Source organism: Dromaius novaehollandiae, chromosome 4 (assembly GCF_036370855.1).
Source record: "Dromaius novaehollandiae isolate bDroNov1 chromosome 4, bDroNov1.hap1, whole genome shotgun sequence".
Classification (NCBI taxonomy): Eukaryota; Metazoa; Chordata; class Aves; order Casuariiformes; family Dromaiidae; genus Dromaius; species Dromaius novaehollandiae.
Window position 1 is genome coordinate 57,688,287 of NC_088101.1, and position 21,273 is coordinate 57,709,559.

At 37.3% G+C, this 21,273-nt stretch overlaps 1 protein-coding gene across 7 annotated transcripts in view; it reads right to left on the reverse strand.

Moving 5' to 3' along the window:
• EXOC1 (exocyst complex component 1) overlaps window positions 1-17,631 on the reverse strand; it is a 30,410-nt gene extending 12,779 nt beyond the window's left edge. Inside the window, exons 1-11 of one of the 7 annotated variants that reach the window (XM_064511131.1) lie at window positions 17,451-17,631; window positions 13,184-13,317; window positions 12,215-12,345; window positions 10,071-10,230; window positions 8,259-8,446; window positions 7,368-7,595; window positions 6,984-7,116; window positions 6,676-6,785; window positions 6,111-6,164; window positions 1,779-1,928; window positions 1,057-1,162 (exon numbers count right to left, since the gene is read on the reverse strand). In XM_064511131.1, the coding sequence (XP_064367201.1) occupies window positions 1,057-1,162; window positions 1,779-1,928; window positions 6,111-6,164; window positions 6,676-6,785; window positions 6,984-7,116; window positions 7,368-7,595; window positions 8,259-8,446; window positions 10,071-10,230; window positions 12,215-12,345; window positions 13,184-13,307 (1,384 nt within the window). In that variant the 5' untranslated portion in view covers window positions 13,308-13,317; window positions 17,451-17,631. The other 6 variants (XM_064511135.1, XM_064511133.1, XM_064511134.1 and 3 more) reach the window with 6 other exon arrangements.
• Window positions 17,632-21,273: the final 3,642 nt, after the last annotated feature.

The following is a 21,273-nucleotide window of genomic DNA, read 5'->3' on the forward strand; positions in this document are numbered from 1 at the left end:
TTTCTCTAAATTGGCAGCACTTCAAGACACTTACAGAAGTCAAGAATAACTGTCTCCTCACAAATGCCAATCACAAGATATGTTGCATGATGAAGTGTTTTAGAAATCAATTTATATAAAAATTTTTTGTTCTTGGAATAAAATAGCTTTTCAAGACTTATAAAATTAACCATTTACATACACTATGGCATCACTTGCTTTCCAAGGCCAACAGCTTGCCAAGGCTTTTCTTTCCAACTTTCCTCCCCACCTGGTAAAGTCCCACCACTCTCCTGCTTTCTTTCTCTCATTACTTTTTTCTGCTTTCTATCACAAGCCTTCAAAGCATCAGCTCAAGACCCAAAATAGGCGTGACAGAACTTACTAGTTTAACCTGCACTTCACTTCTGAATTTAGGATTTACAAGCTAGTCAACTACGGCAAATACAGATATCTAAAGCAAACAAATTTTGAAAGCATACTTTAAAATGTAGACCACTCTCCTGCTTTCTTTCTCTCATTACTTTTTTCTGCTTTCTATCACAAGCCTTCAAAGCATCAGCTCAAGACCCAAAATAGGCGTGACAGAACTTACTAGTTTAACCTGCACTTCACTTCTGAATTTAGGATTTACAAGCTAGTCAACTACGGCAAATACAGATATCTAAAGCAAACAAATTTTGAAAGCATACTTTAAAATGTAGAAGGAATGCGTATGCATGCTTTCCAAGCTTACTTTAACTAGAAGAGTTATATTTCAAATTTAATCCAGTAATAAAATAGGGTAATTCTTCATTAAAACTTGAGAGCAGATTAGAAATCTGACAAATCATATTTTATCCTCTGATCTTGCCCAATTTCACAAGATTTCTGTTGTGCTACTTTGACTTTGGGGAAGTCAGAAGTTTTGCTAACCATATTTTCCATCCACCTCCTACCTTGCCAAACATAGCCAATTTCCAGCTTAGGCACAGGACAGCATCACAATTTTTGGCTCTAGAAGTTGTAGTGAGTATTTTTTTTTTGTTGTTCATTACATATAAAATAAAGGAAGATATATGCCTCCTAGAAGCTTACCAAATTTTTTTCCTTCTTTGGTTGTGCCTGTCATCTTGATCTTGGCAACTTCAAAGAAATCTTTTATTTCTCTTTCATATAGTCGTGATAAATAATCCATATAATTCTTAAATGAAAAATCAAAAGTTAGTTAACAGTTTGGTATACATACTACAACTTAGTTAACAGTTGGGTACAAATATTACTCATTTTTAAAAAGCAGCATGGAAATAAAATGTACAAAATAAATTGCTTTGGACATATATAAACACAAATATATATTCATGATATTTAAGTAGGTGAGACCCATTTACTGGAGAAACTAATCAAGAAGTGCTGTTTCCCCTCTGTAAGGAAATACATACATGGTGGTACACACAGTAGAGTTACTGGTGGTGGAGCAGAACTTAATCCAAGGTAGAATGGAGAGAGTTCAGCACCATTCTCCCTAGTCTTTACTAGTAGACCATTACTATGCCAGGAAACCAAAATATCATTCCTATACATCCTCTTGAGTATGTCTTCCCTAATTAAACCCCCCACTAGGAGAACAAAGAACCGGAAAAGTCTGGAAGGCACAAACTCTGCATGCCTACTATAAGATTCACTGAATTGCAAATTCATTTTTATTTGAAGAATTGCTGAAAATAAGCTCAAATTTCAAAAGCTAAGACGCACAACAGCTAATATAAGTTTGAAGATTATCCATTTTTAGATCTGATGCATCTGAGCATTGCACATACCTTTGTTAGGCCTTCATATTTTCCATAGTCTGTGTTCTTGAGCCACTCCATCAGTTTAGCATAACGAAGTAAATCTCTGTGAAATGGATGATGATTGGGTAATGTCAATTCAACAGAGTGCTGGGCAAGTGTGGAACTCTGATCGTGACCCTTAACAAAAGAAAGTATTAAAATAAATGTGGAAGCACTATACAGATATACTAGAGATTTCCTGAATAACTTAAACATTGACAGCATCCCATTCAGACAAACAGAAAAGCAGTATCTTGTGTAAAATCAAAAGTTACCTCAATTTCAGATCCCCACTGTAATATGTATCTTTCCAACTTGGGTCTCTAGACATTACCATAACACAGACACTAAGATATTATAGTTGTAGCAGCTAATACACCTTAGTAAGCTTGTTTATTGTAAGGTCCCAGCTGCTTATAACTTTGCCTTCAAGAAAAGTTAATTGGGCACTTTTTGCCTGAGAGTGCAAGACTGAAGTTCTAGTAAGAAGAAATCAACTATTTCTGAACAACGTAAAGGAATATTACATTATTTGTCTTAATTAAGAAATATAACCATAGCTGCTTCTTTTTAAAGCTGCTTCTTCTGACCTTTGAAAACACCAGTTCACACATGCTCAGTAAACATTTACTGGAGATAAGCAGATTAGGACACGCAGCATAAACCAATCCTTTAAAAGCAAGTTACTAGCTTTATGTTCCTCCTTCCTTTTCTCCACGGGATCTTCTGAAAAAAAAGTAATCCTCTAAGCAAAGATTGCTTCGTATTCCATAACAACTTAAGATCTGGCTTTTTAAGCTTGCAGCTGCTTGAATCTGCAAGCTTCCAGGGCAACCCAGGAGACCAGCGAGATGATACCACAGTTCAGTGAGGTAGCAGAACACAAACTATTAACTCAATGTTAAAGCACAGGAAAGGGGTTTAATATTGAAATGGCTTTAATATTTTCCATTAAGCATTTATTATCTGGCTTGTAATAAATACTGCAAAAGAATTTGACCTTAAGTATTAGCTTGCGCCACAACAGCACAAACACTTGCCTGAAGTAGTCAGTCCCTAGTTCCTGTGGTAAAATATGCAGGCAATTTAAAAAGGTCAAACAAGTGCCAATATCCCCTGACAGAGATGGCATTCCTGGACACTTAGACTTGGATACAACAAGGAAGCAGAATGTAAAAATAATTTTAAAGCTGTCTTTGCACTTCTTTAAGATGAAACAGCTCCCAGTTTGGATCACAGAGTCAAAAACAAGTGACTTTGACTCGCTCTTCTCTACTGTATTGGGTACTAGTCAGACAGACTCTGGTTAAAAAGCCCTAATGGTATTGACAAGGCATTTATAGATATTTTTATTTTTTTTAAATGATAGTATATGAGTCTTGCTATTCATTATAAAGACTAACCTTTACTAACTAGGTAAAGCAATACAAAAAAAAGCCAGCTTCTACATAAAGCTGGAATACTTTCATAACCAACCTCAATACGTGCTTATTTTAAGTCCTGTTCTCTTACTAACAACATACATAAATGAGACACAAACGGACCACAATAAGCCCATAGTAAACATGAAGAAGTCCTAGAGAACTTCATTCATTTATTCTCACAGACAACCAGGAAGGTTCACACTTACTGTTAAGTTAATTTCCCTTCTAAAACAAACTGAAATATTCTAGTTTGAACCCAACAAAAAGTTAACTTTGTAAAGTGTAATTATTGCAACATATAATTTGGAATTAGAATCCAGCAGTAGCCATACAGCTGCTGAATATATAGCACATGTAATCACTGAGATCATACTCCACACTTTGTGTACTTCTTGGCATGCATCTATTCATAAAAATTGATCAGAAGTAGACACCAGGTACACAAGAGAAAGAAGCACAGAGTTACAATGTAGTAAGCTAACAGTGATGGTTATCTTTGTTACAAGTGAGTTAATATATCTGTTTGAAGTATAAGAGTATTTTCAACATGTCTTTGATAGACTTCATTGAAACTAGATATAGCAACCACTTGTGGTTCTCTCTTCTAAACCCTAGCATGCAACACTTATTCCTACAGTATGCACTTTCATGTTTAAGTTCATTATAGTTTGAGATAATTTACCTGATGGCTTCCACAACTTCCTTTGTTAATTCAGTCCAAATGCTAGCTAATGTTACTGCTCAGAAATGCTCTACTAAACAGCCAAATTTCTTGCTTCTTTCATCTGACTTTTTATGCATGTTCTTCTATTAAAGTAATTTTTTTGCTTGGTATTTACATTCTTCATTAAACTACATATGAAGAGTCCCTTCCTAGTTTATGCCTCTTTCCAAGCCAACTTCTCCACAGCAATAATCATTCTGGTTGTCTTAGTCTAAATTACATACAATTTAAGTCTGTTCCAATATGAAATGCATCTGGTCTGACTGTACCTTCCCCACCAAAAAAACAGGCTTCCTCTCTCTATTCAAAGCATACAGTTATATTAACTGTTACCAAATGATGCGGCAATTCTGTTATTCAACTATTTCATTGCACTGTTCCAAAGGCAGAAAGCTTAGTGTTGCATTTTAACTGAATGTTGAACCTGGCTGTGGGGAAAAAAACAACTTTAAAATTACAGATACATTTTTGCAAGTTAATCAAATTCTATTAGGACACAGTAAAGACAACTATGTTAACTGTTAGTAGCAGTTTACTGCAGATGATGTGACACTTCAGTGAGCTGCAATACAAAGTTGTTTTTCTGTTAAAAATTTTAGAAACTTGTTCTCACTTTTTATGCAGAGGAGATAAAATGCCCTAATATTTTAGTACAGTAGTTTGACAGTAAGTTTGAACAGTAGTTTGAATCACAGCATTGAGTTTGTCTGCTTTAAAAGAAACAAACAAATCAAAGGAGAAGCTCACACTTTCAAGCTAAATATATTTAAGCTGAAGGAAAAAAACACAATGGAACTTTGTTGTTTTATCTAATGAGTTCTGAACCAGAACACATTGCTTGCGTTAATATGATGTCTAGGCAGCTGCTTTCACATCTACCTTTTCTAATTTAGAAACCTTTGCCTGCTTTAGATTTCTCCTGAAGTGCTTTCATTTTTTTCTTTTTTAAATTCTAAACAAATAAATATGCAACTCTTCAGATGTTAAAGATAACAGAAAATATTCCTGTTAGACTTTACAATAATATAGGACTGAGAAATGGTTACATTCCATTCATCTGACTAACAGAATGATGTCATTTTTGTAAGATAATGCACAAATCTGTTGCATGTGCAACACTTTAACCTATAGCTCAAAATGAGGTAAACAGTTTTTTTTTTTTTGCAAAAAATTTACAGAAGCTCATTTCTTGCAGACTACCAGCTCCTGCTTAAACTTGCAATGATGTAATATTTTTACCTGATGATTAATATCTGGTGGCTAATAGTGGGCCAAAACTTTTCAGCAGGCGTTTATGTGAAAGACAATGAGATCACTATTAGTGCCAGGATTCAAAAAAAAAAATTTGTTTTTACATAAAACGGCAAAATGGTAAAGTTACTCATTCTCAATAGCACTGAAGAGCCTTCTTAAAATATTTCAGCTAATATATTTAGTATTATACAGTAATAATAGTTTCTCATCATTTAAGTTTCTCCTTCCTCATTTTGAGGCCTGGACAGAGGGGCTATGCCCAGTTTTTCAAAAATGAGAAGCAGCAGGAAAAACATACTTTCTTAAGAAAAGAAGCTAAAGACCAAATAGAAAAGCAAAAGAAGCTAAAGACCAAAATTTTAGCATATAGTACTATAGAACTGGAATTCTGCAAAATGAAGGAAATGTAGAAAGCAATTTTCCCTGCCATAAATAGCCACGTTTGCACTCTGAAATGCAATTTTCTATAAAATTATCTGGCATAATTCTGCTCCATTTTCTGCATAAAGACGAATACATTGAAAACTACAAAACTCTTAAGACTTGACTGCACTAATATGTATAGAAACTGAATTACCTTTCTATTTACAAATACTTATTACAATTATAGGTCATTGTAATATCTGCACGGTTGTTTTATAGTTTCCTGAATATATGTTTTCTCCAAACATCTCAGTGCTTCACCGTCTCTTAGCAAACTCCAGAGATCAGACGAATATTATCTAACACTCAGATAAACAAAGCTTGAAAGCTGATGCAAATACTGGAAGCGAGAAGGGGCATATATGTGATGCTCCACAAACAGTAAGGATAAATTTCTTATTTGTAAAGTCAAAGATGCTGGTTAGATAAGGCAAGCTTTTAAAAAAAAAAAAAAAAGTTAGTTACAAAAGCTTGTATCAAACCTGATGTACTCACTGGAACTGAAAGATAGTAGGACCTGTTATAGAGTTGAAGTAGGGTCTGAGTAAACTATTTGGAGATAAGAAAAAACAAAAAAACCAAAAAGATGCTTAAAGACATCCATCCTCAGGAAACAAATCTCAGGACAGTGATTTCTGAGTAATTCAAATTAAAGCTCAAAACCAAGGTTTAACAGTTTTACTTGAATTTTTTTTTTTTTTTATGGCTGTTGAAGTGCAGACAGCAAGAACTCTGGTATTATTGACCCTCTAAACCCTTAAAATTTAACATTTTTTCCTCAACTAATTAAGCCTTACGGCTAAAATAAATCCTTACATATCTCGGCAGTGTGCTTAATGCAGATATCAAACCTACTACAGAGGAGGGGTTTTTTTTGGTAAACACAAGATTATTTCTTGTAATAAAGATTACTTCTTAGTAATCTTTCCACCTAAAGTGTCTCTAGCAGGCACTTCACTTATTGATTGTGCCAAAGAACATGTCCAATTTCAGCTGGAGTGTTTTTCTTTTCAGAAAAGGTCTGTGACCGAAATTTTCAGATAAAGTAGTAAGTCAATACCTGTTGAACAAATACGCTGTTCAAATGACTGGCAAGCCTCCGTGCAAATTGTTCACGCAAGTCACTAAATCGCTGTTGTTGCTCTTTGACTGCATGAAGCATATCATGTCCTGAAAAGCAAACAAAAAGAACCCCACAGAGTACAAACTATATAGTTACATAACATATGTGGGAACAGAAGGGACCACAAGTGACAACACCCTCGGTGTACAGAAACAACATTTAAGACTAGTTGGAAAGGAACTTACAATAAAGGCACTACCATAATAAATTCCATGTGTTAGACTATAGCCTAACAAAACCATTACCTGGACGAAGAGCTACATTCATACACTGCAGAAGGGCATCTGCTGCATTAGTGCAGGCCTCAATGCCTCGAGAAGATGTCAGATCTCCCTCCTGAAGGGCCTTTATATGACCTTTAGCCAAGTCCATATGATTCTACAAAATAATAAATAGTACTGTCTATAAGCCAAAAGCAGGTTGAGTTTAGCTTTATGCTATTCTGCTAAACAAAGAATGATAAATATAATTCCATCATTATAAAAACTTATATAAGTCAGTGCAAGAATAAAACAGAAAAACAAACTGATTTTAAACAGACTTCATACATGGTTGCTAAGGAGGGTGACAACATAAAGGACTTTATACCTGATGTGCACAGTCACGGTAAGCACAACAAACATGCTTACCACTAAGAACTCTATCTCGGACAGTAGTTTCACATTGTTTGTGTTGCTGAGATGGATTAGGTGGTTGCTTTCTGAAATCTGATCCATTTGTTCTTTTACACTCTGAAGCATTTCTTCGTAACTGCTCAACTTCATCTCAATCTGATCAACTTCCTTTAGAGCTTCATCCAGCAACTTCATCAAGATATTCACCTGTTTCTCAGAGGCCATGATTGACTGGATATTTGCCTACACAGAAAATTAAGCCATAAGATTCTAAGGGACATTTTTGTATCTCAGAAGCATTCTGACAGTAAAGGAGACAGAAGGGGATATCAAACACATACTTTTCAAACTCCTGATTGAAAGAGACTGAACAATTTAAACTTTTAAGACCTTCTCCTCATCTAAAGTGTTACTGAACATAGCAGTCCCTCATGACAGTTGTTTAAAGAGCAAAACAACAAACAATATGGCTGATTCTGCAATGTTATGAGACTAAAACAGTTTCCTAATTACCCTCTAAAGCAGAGTAATATTTTAGAGTTCACATCTATGGACATGATCATCATTGTCTCACCACACCCCCTCCTTCAAAAAAAGGGAAGGAAAAAAAAGAAGAAAGGAGAGGTGCACACAGATTGCCTTCCTTTATTTCTTCTCTATGCCTTATTTGAAGAGCTAAGGCTCACCTCAGAAGATCCAGAAAGTGAATACTGAATTCCAAGATCTTTAAAGTCTGATAGAAGGCAGCACGTAATTCTGCTTAGGAGTAGCAATATAAACACGTAAATGAATATGTTTTTAAATATGCAGCAGGACATTAGCTACCTTTTCAAACAATACTACAAAGTCGGTATCAATCAGTCGGTTTTACATGCTAACACACTGTACATTAGAAGAAATCTTTACCCCATCTAGCACTTGTAGCTCTCTAGACAGCTTTTCTGCAAAGGCTTCAGCATTAGATATGGCATATTCGCACCCTTCCATCATTATTTCAATATCCTGTTCTTCTCTTGCATTTAATTCCTGGTACTCATCCACAGCCTCTTCATCACCTCCTGCTACACTTTGATTCTCTCCACTTGGAACTGATTCTTATGTAGAGAATGGAAATAAAATACATGTTATCAAAAGCAGAAGGCCACAAGCATTTTAAGAGTACTTAAGTATGTTCAACTATATTTGAGTAGATGGATCCATTAAATCACTTTCACAACAAGCACCTGTTACCTAGACAAACATTGTTTTCAACTCAAGTCTCAGTCTTCCATGTATTTCAGTAAGATTTCCAGAACTGGTTCACAACAGTGATGCACTCCAAACTATGTAACATACACAAAAAACAAATAGCCACCTTCCTGTACTGCATATACAAAGGGACACACTGCCTCAGTTCATTTACCTCTCCTGCTGGTAATGAACATCTGAATATTATACAGTACTATTCTAGAATTATTAGCAGAAATTTCACAGAAACGAGAGTGTCTCTTCTGGTACACATAGCATAAAAAGGGAAAGATACTAAGGTTTGTTAAGAAATACATCATCAAATCAGTAAAAAGTGTCTTGCTGCTGAAGGTAAGTTTCATCACAGGAAAAACAATACTGAAGGAAATGAAAATTACGTAACTAAGTTTTTTTTTTTTATGAACTATGATTTCTCATTGCAGTGTTTAATTACAAAAAGCCATTCAGAGGCTAACAAAGTTTACAGGACATTAATGTAGCCCTTGTGGAAGGTGTTTAGGACATCTGAAGCTTAACTTATCTCTAGCAATTTAGTAAGCTATTGAAAGCACAACTTTAAAAAAAGTTAATTATGAAAAATGGCCCACAAAGAAGAATAAAGGAAAAAGGTGTTACGCACCTTCTGCAACTTTAGGCAGTTCTGGAGAATTAAAAGGTATGGAAAAGCAGAAGAAAGGAAGCAGAGAATGTTAGCCAGGCAAAGGATGTACAGCATGCGTATTTTTAAGTAGCAATAAGCTGAATGTTTTAAATTTGCAGGAACTTGGTAAGTTACTGGTCAATGAAAAACAAATTTCAGTGAACACTGAAAAACAGAGCCTCTTTCCTCCCTGTTTTATGATTCTAATTACTCAAGTTCTTCTGTACGAACCAGTCTACTAACAGTTTGGCCACTTCTTATAGAAGCAGTGTATGAAATGTTTACTCACTAGTCCTCACTAAAAATTTAACTATTAAAAGATACTGTGAATGTAAAAACCATATCTGAGTGTACAAAATACAAAGCCCTCTTAGCATCCAAGCAGTCACTTAAGCTGCACTTCCAGCAGAATTTAACAGATATTTCACAGTTTGTAAACTAGAAACCAGATATAAACCTTATATAAACTTTAGCATGCTATATAAACGTCACTTTTTAAAGCATTTTTCTAGCTCAGGGCAAGTGAGAACCAGAACAAAGATCTGTTACATATTTAGGCCTACTAAACCTTTCAGGTAGGTTTTATTTTGTTCAAGAAACAAAATATCCTAGAAATGTGATACACTTAATGATATTTAGAATTTCATTAACATATTATTTTGTTCCAGTTCTGCAATGTAAGATCTGTTTTCCAGACATCTTGTTTATATGAAGACTTTTTAAAAATACAAAAAGGAGTAAAATCAAAAAATCAAGGTTAGGATTTATTTACTCAGTATACTTGAGTCACCTTGATAATTATTAAGCTTTACACTTAGCATACAATTTACCTTCCAAAAGCTGTGAACTAACATTAATAAAATCAATTTTCTTTCTAAGATATCTCTGATTGAGTTTCCAGATACATGAAATGAAAGTGTTCTTTTCCACTGTGCTGCTTGCAACCCATTTGTACACTTTGTCAAAATGTAAATCGAATTCAGGATTCTCCTGCAAAAGACAAGATAATTTTCAGGCTTAACAGTCATAAATAATTATCTGACCAGCAGAGACTGTTTACTCATTTAATTATTGAAATGACAGGATAAAATGAAATTACACAGATGCCAACCTTAAACACTATCACTGGCATCCAGATGCACCTTAATGAAGAAGCTACAACATTACAAGAAAAAATAAAAACCATGAAGAAAATGTTTTCTCAAGCTAGACAAGGCAACAGTAACACATAATACAGAAACTTGTGACAGTTTAAAGAAACATATAACAATGTGTCTGCCAGGAAATTTTGTCCTCAGTATGACTTCTGCTGTGCATTAGCCTTCTGTCACCAAAAACTGTGGCTGGAATTACTGACAACATATACAGCAGAGCTCAAGGAAACTTAAGGGAATTGGCAAGGGAAAACAATTATGAGCACTTTATATATTTTATAGCTGTCATAGCATCTAACACCAGAAGACAAGATAAAAAAAGGCCACTTTGTTCTTTAAGGATTCTAGGTAAAAAGCTACTACAGAAATATTTTAAATGCTTTGATAACATTTGATTAAAATACTTAATTTCCTTTCTATGGCCAAATATGCACCCACTATTGACTGCAACTGATCACAGGCTGTTTTAAAGATCAGAGCCCAAACATTTTACAAGGTTCAGCTTCCTTCTGATGAAAAAATTATTGCTTCAGATGTGCATTAACTTCTTACTTCCATACAGTCTGTAAAAATGAATACTACTATTGCTGTTACATATTACTTATATTGTTATTAATATTTGCAGGAGAAGCAGGTGGCACATGAAACTGAACATGATGGAAAGTGAAAATTCCTGTACGGCACAATAAAAGTTCTTTCTGTAGCTTATATTGAGAAATGTAATTACTATACATCTTCTCTCCCCCTTCCCCCCCACCCCCCCAAAAAGAGTGCATTATTACATAAGATTTGAGTCATCTGAGAACTAGTGAGGGAAGGACCCATGTCAAAAAAGTTGCATAGAATCATGTGGTTATAAACCAAGACATGATACACTCAATTCTGACATTTTTTAACATCTGAGAGTTTGGTATTCAAATTTTTTTGAAAGAAAGTTTACAAAATCATTCATTAAATGGCACATGCATTAGAGCATTTTTCCAAAATCACATTTAACCATATTCTGTTCTGCAAGAAAAAACCTGAAGAACAGAATAATTTTAAGCAGAACCTTGACTAAAGGAGGTGTTTCTCCAACATGATATTAAGGAACAGCAAGGAAATCGAAAAGCTATCTAACAAGTGTATGAATATCTAAAGTAACAAAGCATATTTACCCTACATTTGACAAAAGCTCAGGAGTTTTCAGTTTTGAAGTAAGTAGTTTTTTGCACATCAGGGAATGAAAAATTTTCATTCCTGTCTGTTCATCTTAGATGAATTTAATGGGCCAGAAATAGATTATGCTTCTTGTTCTGTAGAAAAGAACAGCAGCTCAGGGTTGTATGCTTTCCAACAAATGGCCAGTGTCATGATTTAGAGGACAGATGTAAGAGTTTACCTACACTCTTATGTATTACTTATTGAGAATGTTTTGAGTGCCCTGTCAAAAAAGACTATATGTAGCCCATTAGCATGGCCATGATTTATTTCAAAGGAAACTAAATTTTGGAATCAAAATTTACACAGGACTTGAAGCAGAAAAAAAGTACTGGTTCTCAGCACAAGTACTGTACAGTCCCTAAGAGACCACTCACAATAAACTGGGCAGATATTATGAATATTTCTATTCAAGCATACCTGCACTATTCAGACTCAGTTTACTAGGGTTATATTCTTGGGAAGACTGGAAGAAAATGTAATAGACATGTATCATCTTAAATCCAAATTAACACATTATCAGTCAAAGCTGTATGACAATAAGTAGCCAAATAAGTTAGCTCTGACTTGGTACTAAAAGTGTCCTGAGCAGATTATGCACTAAAAAAAGTTACACATACTTTAACGGCATCTTTGGCATCAACAACAGCAAGATCTCGAAGCGCCCATGCAGTCTGTCTTTTGTAGAAATCTCCCTTGTCAGATTTTTTCACCTTTACCACATTTACTTGCACTGGACGTTCCGTTGTCACTGTTAAATGAAGTATAAGAGCAGTTCTGAAATACTCAAACTACTTTAACATCTGTTTCTGCTATACTAAAACTTTTGAAATCTCCCCTACAAACAATTCAGGGTTTTTGTTTGACGAGAAGAGATCCCTTGGAAGAGGTTTCATCCCCAGTACCCACAGCTCAGTTTAAACTTCAGTCACCCAGACATGCAGCTCTGTACAGCTTATGAAGTACTGAAGCCAGTTTATGCCTATTTCTTTGATACAGCAGACCTATGGTTGCACTGCTGCACTATTGAGGGAACACAAAGTAGTCACTGGAGATTCCAATCTGAATAAAAATGCCTTCTGAGATTTGTCAGTTAAAAAAAATCTAATTGGCTAATCTACTGATAAATTGGACAAGAGCGCCTTCTTGGAAGAGGTGTAACATAATGCACATGCTCTCAAAGGAACATTAGAGCTCAGTCCAGTTTCTGTGCCTTTCCAGAGCTAGACTCTAACCAGCACTCCCTGCTGCATCATCTTTAGGGGGATCAGCCTAGAGGTCCACTAAATCTCCTTTTAAGCGCTACACAAAGCCTCCTTCAAAAGCCGACCTAGTCCCACACATACAATTTTGATTCCTTCCTTGCAAGTTACAATAAGATCTGAGAGATCTGAGAGTAAAAGAAAAATGTTTTGTTTCTGTTTTAATAGAAGCAATAACAGAAGTATAAGCTACAACTAATTTCCATAAAAAATGAAAGCATCTGTTTTATAAAGGGGCAAGAATAAATATTGTAAATAACACTAAGAAAAAAGTAACTGAATAACAAAAAGGTGAAGACAGAAATACCGTGTGGTATTACTACATACCTGTGGCACACAAAAAGCAGTTTCTCTTCTTTTTGCCTGCTTTGCATACATTCACAATGCTCAACAGGCGTTCATCATTGGGAGTGAAAATATCCCTTTGTAAAGCATGCTTGATTGCAGTCATTTTCTCTCAGCTGAAAGATTTCAAGAATTCAGAGTACATTCAAGCAGACTTGAGAGGCTAGCAAAATACACAAAGAGAACTAGTCTTTTACTTATAGCAACTACAGTTTTTTTAAATTACAGTTTTTTAAAATTACATTTTACAGGTAATTTAATGAATCATAATCTAGACATGCAGATACAAATCTGGCTACTTTGGGAATAAGTCCAAGATAAAGCTCCTTACCTTACTTCAGTTAGACAACAGTAATTTCTCAACACTAGGATGATGTTTTTGATTAATGTAATGGACATCAAAAAGCTTCTTGACAATAAAGTGGAATATGGAACATTAAGAAAAAAGTTCAAATAGGAAGCACAAAAAAAAAAGAAAAAAAAAAAAAAAAAAAGAGTCCTTCACTAGGTAGCAGAATTTTAGAATGGGTGAGAACAAATGCTGTGAACCCTGTGAAAATCTGTATAAAGACAAGTGACCAAAAAAGCCCCACCAAATGAGATGGAATGGAGAATTTGAATCTAAAAGTCACTACAGTGATGACCTGAAATGGAAATTAAAATCCAGAATCATTCAAATACACCTGAAACCTTTGATTATATTTTCAGGACTCTTTCACGAGTTCAAGCTTACACACTGGGCATACAAGCATATTGTAGCAGTCATTAAATCTAGCACCCATATACTGCAATTCCAAGTCTAACTTAAATTTTTTACTTTAAGTCTTGAGGGACTCAGTGTACAACATATATTTTTTAAAGATCGCTAAACTCTCTTCTGGTAGAGGGAAAAAAAATCATTCTGATTCAGGATCAGTACCTCTGCATCCCATACACTTCCCCACTCCTTTCTCCCTAGGTATCATGAAGATAGATAAATTCTAAGTTAACAGTTAATCTCATGTTATGAAAGCATTCTCAAGCATCCTGATCAAACGCCTTTCCTAACACAGAGTAAGAATGTTACATTCTATTTGGTGGCAAAAAAAAAAACAAAAAACAAAAAAATCCACACTATTCCCACGTTGATAGCTCTGTACAGAACACTTATGGTTGTTATCTATTTTCAAACCGATTATTGCTGATTCCTGGAGAGTGTTATTGGAAACTTATTATTGCCGTATTAGCAGTCCCAGGTTTATAACTTGACCCAGCGTGCAGGCACTACATTTCTTTAAACGTACACTGTGGACAATCCACATTATGGAATTTAATGTATTTTCCTACGTCTTAAAGGTTTTATTTTTCTTCTGCTTATTGAGATTTCTTTCACAAAATACTTCCTTTTACATAACAGAACAATTCCTGTAAGACACTAATAGGACAGATACAGAGCTAAGGCTCTGGAAATAAGACTTCAAGTCTTCTGTTTTGTTTTTTAACATTTCGCAAGCAACTGCTTCACTGTTCCTGCCAGCTACCACATACTATTGAATCTAATAGGCTGTTCTTGTTCATCTTTTTCTTCCAACAAGGACCTGGCAATTGTTACAGTAATACAGAATGAAGAGATGCATTTTCATAGCTGGTAGAAAGATCAACTTCAAGGCCACCTATACCTAAAAGGGTCACAGTACAGTTTTGCAAATATAAGGCATTACATTTGACTCATTTGCTGCCTTTCCTGGTGTATGTAAACTAGATCCCAGAAACAGAAGTCACAGATTTTTAATTATGGAGTTTATCATCTAGAGAAAAAGGGTATCTAAAAAGAAAAAAAAAAAGGAAAAAATAAGAAGAGAAAGAAAACATATATGCCTAGCAATAAACTTCTAGGGATGAAGTGCTGATCTTGAATATTGTACTCTAACGAAGTGGTTAAACAGAAGAAACTTCTGCTAAAAGTTCTGTCCATTCTGCAAACGGACAGAGGGTCTGTTCTGCAAACAGACAATTGCTTCCTCATTCTCATAGCCTGTAACAGTGAACAGAGAAGGCAGTATGAGGACATCAAGGACTGCCTTTTACACCTTCTGGTAAACTGGCAGAATTAGTCTAATGTCAATGATGTAATCATATACAATGCAGATACAAGGTGGGACCACTAGGTTGTACAAATGAGGTGCATCCACCTTTGAAAGCAGAAGTACTTTCCTCACAACACCAAAAAAATTGCTCTCCTGATTAAGAAAGGGTTTCCTGGCAACTTGTGGGAAGTGGGGCAGACAAGAAGGCAGAAAAGAAAGAGATGGAAAGAGGAAGGGGAAAAATGGATCTGGAAGGCTTTTATTTTAAGTGATCCAGCTCTCTCTGCAATAACAGCAGCCAGCAGTGGGAGAAAGTGAGGGTGGGAAGTAAGTGTAAGAAAAGAAAGTGGTTTAGACGTGTGTAATGCATTAACAACTTGTTTGTTTACTGTTTCTTCGGTAGTGCCTTCAAGTAAGTGTGCAATATGCTGAAAGAAAAGCTTCTAGTATATTAGTTAATGATCAAGGATGAGTTTATGATCAAGGACGGACCAAAGATGAGACCAACCTTAAATTAACTATGCATCAACCAAGAACAAAATCCTGAGGAATGATTCTGAAAGACTTCTGAGAGAGACTTCCATATAATCACCCAATTCCCTAGCAAAGCACGGTCTAGCCCTTAGTGTTGTAGAAATCAAAAAAACCCACTTAAGCTAGCAAAGATCATAAAAGCAAAAATCAAGTTTCAAAAAATTACGGCACTAGCAATATTCACCTGATTCACAACAGGTCCTCACAGTACACAGAGATTGCTTTACATAGCCTAAAAACAGCAACACTTAGAGATGTTTCAGTGCTTTTATTTATAAGCAGAAGTTCTGGTATTACTCTCAACTTGTGCCTTAAAATTCTACAGTGCATTAAAAACATGATTAATGCACATCACATGTTATACTGCCTGATGAAACAATATGCGAAATTGTGCTGGATTTTTCTTTTAGAGATGCACAGGTTGCTTTCTTTGACAAACACATAACAAAATCAATAAGGTACCCCTGGCACTTGAAACAGAAGAAGCACTAGCATTTTTCTTAGTCTTCTTTGTCCCATTATGCCTGAACTGTGCTATCCAGTTTAACAGTTAGTAACCCAAGGGCTTGGGGGGGAAAGGGCCAATATGCCAAGCTGGAATCAGTACTGTGAAGCATTCAGAGTTCAGGACATTCATATAAATGCTGTTTATATGACATCCCTATGGCACTGTAATACTTCACTGTTTCTTTCTTTTTAATGCCTTCCCTCCCCTTTCAAATGCTTGGTCCATCTTCTCCTTCCGAAATTGCTTCAGGTTGTCATTTCAGTTATTCTTCAACAGATGAACATACAAGGTACCAACAGCCTGTTGCATTTTGGAAATACCACCTTTCTTTTCTGGTCAGGACTTCACCTACTGCTCTAAATACACTCACAGTGATTGCTGCAACTCACTAATCCTCACATTTCAGAGCTAATGCAAACTTTCCCAGTTGCACAGAATATACCTTTCCTATAAAACAGGAGACATCAATCCTGAGATCAGATACTTGACATATAGTCCAACTTCTGTTACTAATTCAACACCAAGTCACAACCCCCAAACCTTCACTGCAGATCAGGACCAAGTACATTGCTACAATCTTCATCCATGACTTACAACTCCTGCCCTCCCAAAGCAGCACAGAACCAAGAACCAAGTACAACGAGCTGGAGACAAAGCTGCTTCCTCTGAAAAACGCTTTGAGAGAGCTGAGCCAAATCCAGACCCTAATAAATCCCTCGTGAGATTGCTGGAATAACCTTTTCAGTAAGGTAATGTTACAAAGCCTCTTCTACATGAAGTCTATCAAGGACATGATCTCACAGGCACAGCCTGCCCAGGAAATACATAGGAAAGATTCAGTATAGCAACTCGGCCAGGCCTTTAACGAGCAGTGCTGGCAGCAGCCGCGGCTTTCCAAGCACCCGCCCGACACCAGCCTGGCCGCCTCCCGCCTGCGAGCCTTGCAGAAACGGCCCGCGCAGAGACGCGGACGCCCCGCGCAGCCCTGGCCCAGCCCCCGCTCCGGTACGGCGTCACCCGAGCCGGCGGCTCGGACACGGCGATCCGCCCCAGGGCGGCCGGCGGGGCCCAGAGTAGCCCCCGCCACCACCGCCCAGAGCGGGGAAACGGGCAGAGGATGCCGGTGCCGCCTCGCTCTCACCGCGAAGCCCCGGCCGGGGGCAGTAGGGGCGCCTCCACCTCAGGACGCGGCGACTCCAACCGCGACCCCCCACCGCGCGCTGCCCCCAACAGTCGCCGAGCTTCGCCGCTGCGGCCCCTTCCGCTCACGTGACCCTAGCACCGCCCCCTCCCCCGGCCTAGCAGCGAGGCTGCAGGCTAGAGCGCCCACGGAGCGCGCCAAGCTGAGTGCAAGCGTCTCCTCCCGGAAGAGTTGGGCAACGCACGTACAGACCTGAGGAAGAGGGGGTGGAACGAGCCAATAGGAGCGCGGGCAGCGCTGGGGGCGTGGCTTGCGAGGGCGGGGCCGGTCCGGCCGGGGCGGGCGACGGTGGGGGTGCGCGGGCGGTGACAGCGGTTAGGGCGTGGCCTCCCTCTCGCCTCAGGCGGCCCCGCAGGAGCTCGGCGTGGCGCAGTGCGGCGTGGCGTGGCTTACCGGCGGCAGTGCCGAGCCAGCCCGGGCTATAAAAGCCTAGTGAGGGGGTAGGTGTTATTGTTAGACTGAAGCTCTAACTGCGTGGTGGTGTTTAGGAGTTGGCTGCGTTGTGCTTTTAAGTGTCTAAGCCTGAGGTGAACTGCTTTCCCCCCTCCCCCAGCTTCCGAGCAGCTCTCTGGTGAGCGAAACGGTTGGGCAGTTTCTCAAGAGGCCCCAGAGTTTCCCTGGTGTCTATAGCCTTGTAAAAGGGTTGTCCTGCTTCCTGACCGTGTTTCTGCCTCTGAGGTGAGTCCTTCGGCTCACGAGAGCAGAACCTGAAAAGCTTCCCGCCAGGCTGAAGCGCTGAGGGGAAGGAGCTCCCTCTAGTAGCAGTGAGCTGTTAGGTCAGGTCAGCTGTTCTGTAAAACCTTGCTGTGGTAATTATGAGTCATAAAACAGCAACAAAAATAATGCAGACATGATCTCTCTGTATTACTGTGGCAGGTGTTTTACGTGTAAGTATGAAGGCAGAACTCCTGCCCCTAAAGAGTTTGTAACTGAGCAGTTAAATAATATCCTGGGAGAAATAATATGGATGTCACCAAAAGCAAAACTGATACAATGCCCACTGGTATCTGATGTCTCTTGTGTCGTCGGTTGGCCTCATGGCAGAGTTATTAAGTTTTATGTCATTTAGGAGACAGATGATTTTAGGGGAAGAAAAAGGCTTGTAGATGTTATTCCTTCCATCCATTTAGAAGTTTTATTATATCTGGCATGGAACATCAACCCTCACTTCACATTTCCTCTTACCTGTTGCATCTTGGAACAGCCTTACCTTAGTTTATGTTAGCAATGAATTAGGTTAAATACAAGTAGCACATTCTTTGTTACAGGCCATTTTTATCTCAGTTCCCTGTCTAGCAATTCTCTGGACAGATTGTTTTGGGACCTACTATCTAGATATCTTAATAACAGTGCTTTTGCCGATTACCTGGAGTAATTTGTGATTAGCTGGAGAAAACTTATTAAGGATCTCTGTCTACAGATGCCACGAAGCATCTCCCTTCTCCAGCAGTTGGCTTGCAGAGACAGGATGGGAGTTAGTTGCTCTTCTCCTTCTTTCATAGCACTTCTCAAACTAGTGGAAGAGGTTTGAACTAAAATGTTCAAGTATTATATATCTACTAAAAATGGTTCACTAATTTATTATCACAGATGATAGAATTTAGAGGATAGCCAGAACTCAAGAATTGCTTCTCTTTCTCTTAAAACTGTGAGCAGATTTCTACAGAAAAATTCTTGGAAATAGGATGAACTTTTGTAACACTGAATGCAAAATGCAATTTTAAATGTAAATCTATCAACAGAGGATATTTGGGATGGTAAGATCTAAGCACATCTAGATCCTTCTCCACAGCTTTTCAGGAAGTAATCTTCTCTGTGTTCCATATGTACTCTTTCCCCTCTCCATTTTTTAAAGCTGATTAAACTGTTCTTATCATAAATCGATTTTTAGGTATATAATACATTAAATGAATATTTTGCAACCTCTCTGTGGAGATGTAAGAAAACCAGATCAAACTTTAGAATGCATAGTATGACCTAATGTTTTTAAAATAAAGCCATGAAGTTTTAAGTTGTTAATACTCTGTACTTTTTGTTGTCTCTCATACATGACAGCTGAGAATTTAACCATTAATGAAGCTGTGCACTTTCAATTTCAGATCTTTACTGTGTGTGACCTTTAAAGTATTAATAAAAGAAATGCAGATATATCTAGTACTGCAGGAAGTTTCTTGATGTTGTAACATGACAGTATTTTAGAATTTCAAGTGACAAAGATTTTTATATCTGATCACAGTTGCAAGGGAACAGTTATAACTCAAATTTGGCCACAGCATTAAGATTGTTATCACTTCTGTGAAAAGCACTCAGATTTTGGCAAGTGTCATTGGTCGTTCACAGTCTTTGATGCCAGTGATAAATCAGAGGGAAAAGTTACTCTATGACTAATTGCAATATCCAGGATTTGGAATATAACCATGAGAAATGATGTCCAAAACTAGCCTTAGCTACTTGCAGCCATTGTTGCATTCAGTGAGAAACTACCTTACAGCTCAAATATTGCTGTGAAGGAGGTTCTTCACATGATCAATATACCTCATTCATTTTTATCATTATTCCTGTAAATTAATATACTGTTTTTTCAAGGCTTGTGTGCAGAGTTGAGAGAAGCCTGAAATCATTACAGATTACTTGAACTGTATGATTTATGTTACATTAATACATCACTATGCCTTTAAGGTATGATTCATAAAATCTATTAGCCAGGCCATTACCAATAAAAAGCAACAGTAAATATCTTTTCCAAGTTTTTGTAATAGTTAAGTTGCCAATACATGTGGACTTTTAACATGTAAGACGGCAATATCATCATTATTGTATCATCTTCCAACTTGGCTGAAAACATTAAACATTACTCACAAATACAGTCTTACTTAATATAGTTTTATTTTCTGACTAACAAAACAACATACTGTATACATCTTCTGTAATATATCATTCATGAGGGCCAAGGTTAAAAGAGAAGTTACAGTAGGGTTATTTTTCAGTCAACCCACAAAATAAAACTGTCTCTGGCTGGATCTATAAAGACTGGACAAAGCAGCCATGAAGGATTGGATAGGCTTGCATAAAGCTTTTGTTGTTACTAGTCCAAAACCCTCCTTGTTTTCTGTCTTTAGCTTTTAATTCTGTTTCAGTATTTTAGCTGGTTAATGCTAAAATGTGGTTATGCACGTTAAAACAGTCGTCGTGAGATCATTTTACAGTATGCACAGTGCCATAGCTCCTCCTATTTCAGCTTCCCCCAGATGCTCTTTAGAAAGGAGCTTTGATCTTCCAGTATGAGCCTTAACTCATGACAGAATATTCCAAAATTGCTTATTACAAATTACATAATACAATCCCATTTTGGGGGGAGAAGATATGAGAGTCATACTGTGCAAGTGACTGAAGGTATTTGGGAACAGACAGATGACGGAGAAAGAAGTAGTACAAGTAGGACATTGGGATGAGAGGGGTCGGTATGTGGGTAACTCCAATATGCAAAGGAGAACAAGAACTTGAAGTAACACAGAAGTCACAGTTTGGAATAGTCCCCTTGCCTGCTCTGTTTCCGTTCAAAACTTATTTTAAAAATTCTGCCTTGATCCAAGACCGAGCTTTCCTGGTTTTAGACCTGTGGATTGGGGGCAGGAAGGAACAGAAATGTAAGTCAAAGCCTTAATGACAAATAACTGTTCACTCTCCATAGTCATTTAATTTAGAATGCAGGAAAAGATTAGTTATCAATGAAAGATAAACATACAGGAAGAGAACACTTCTG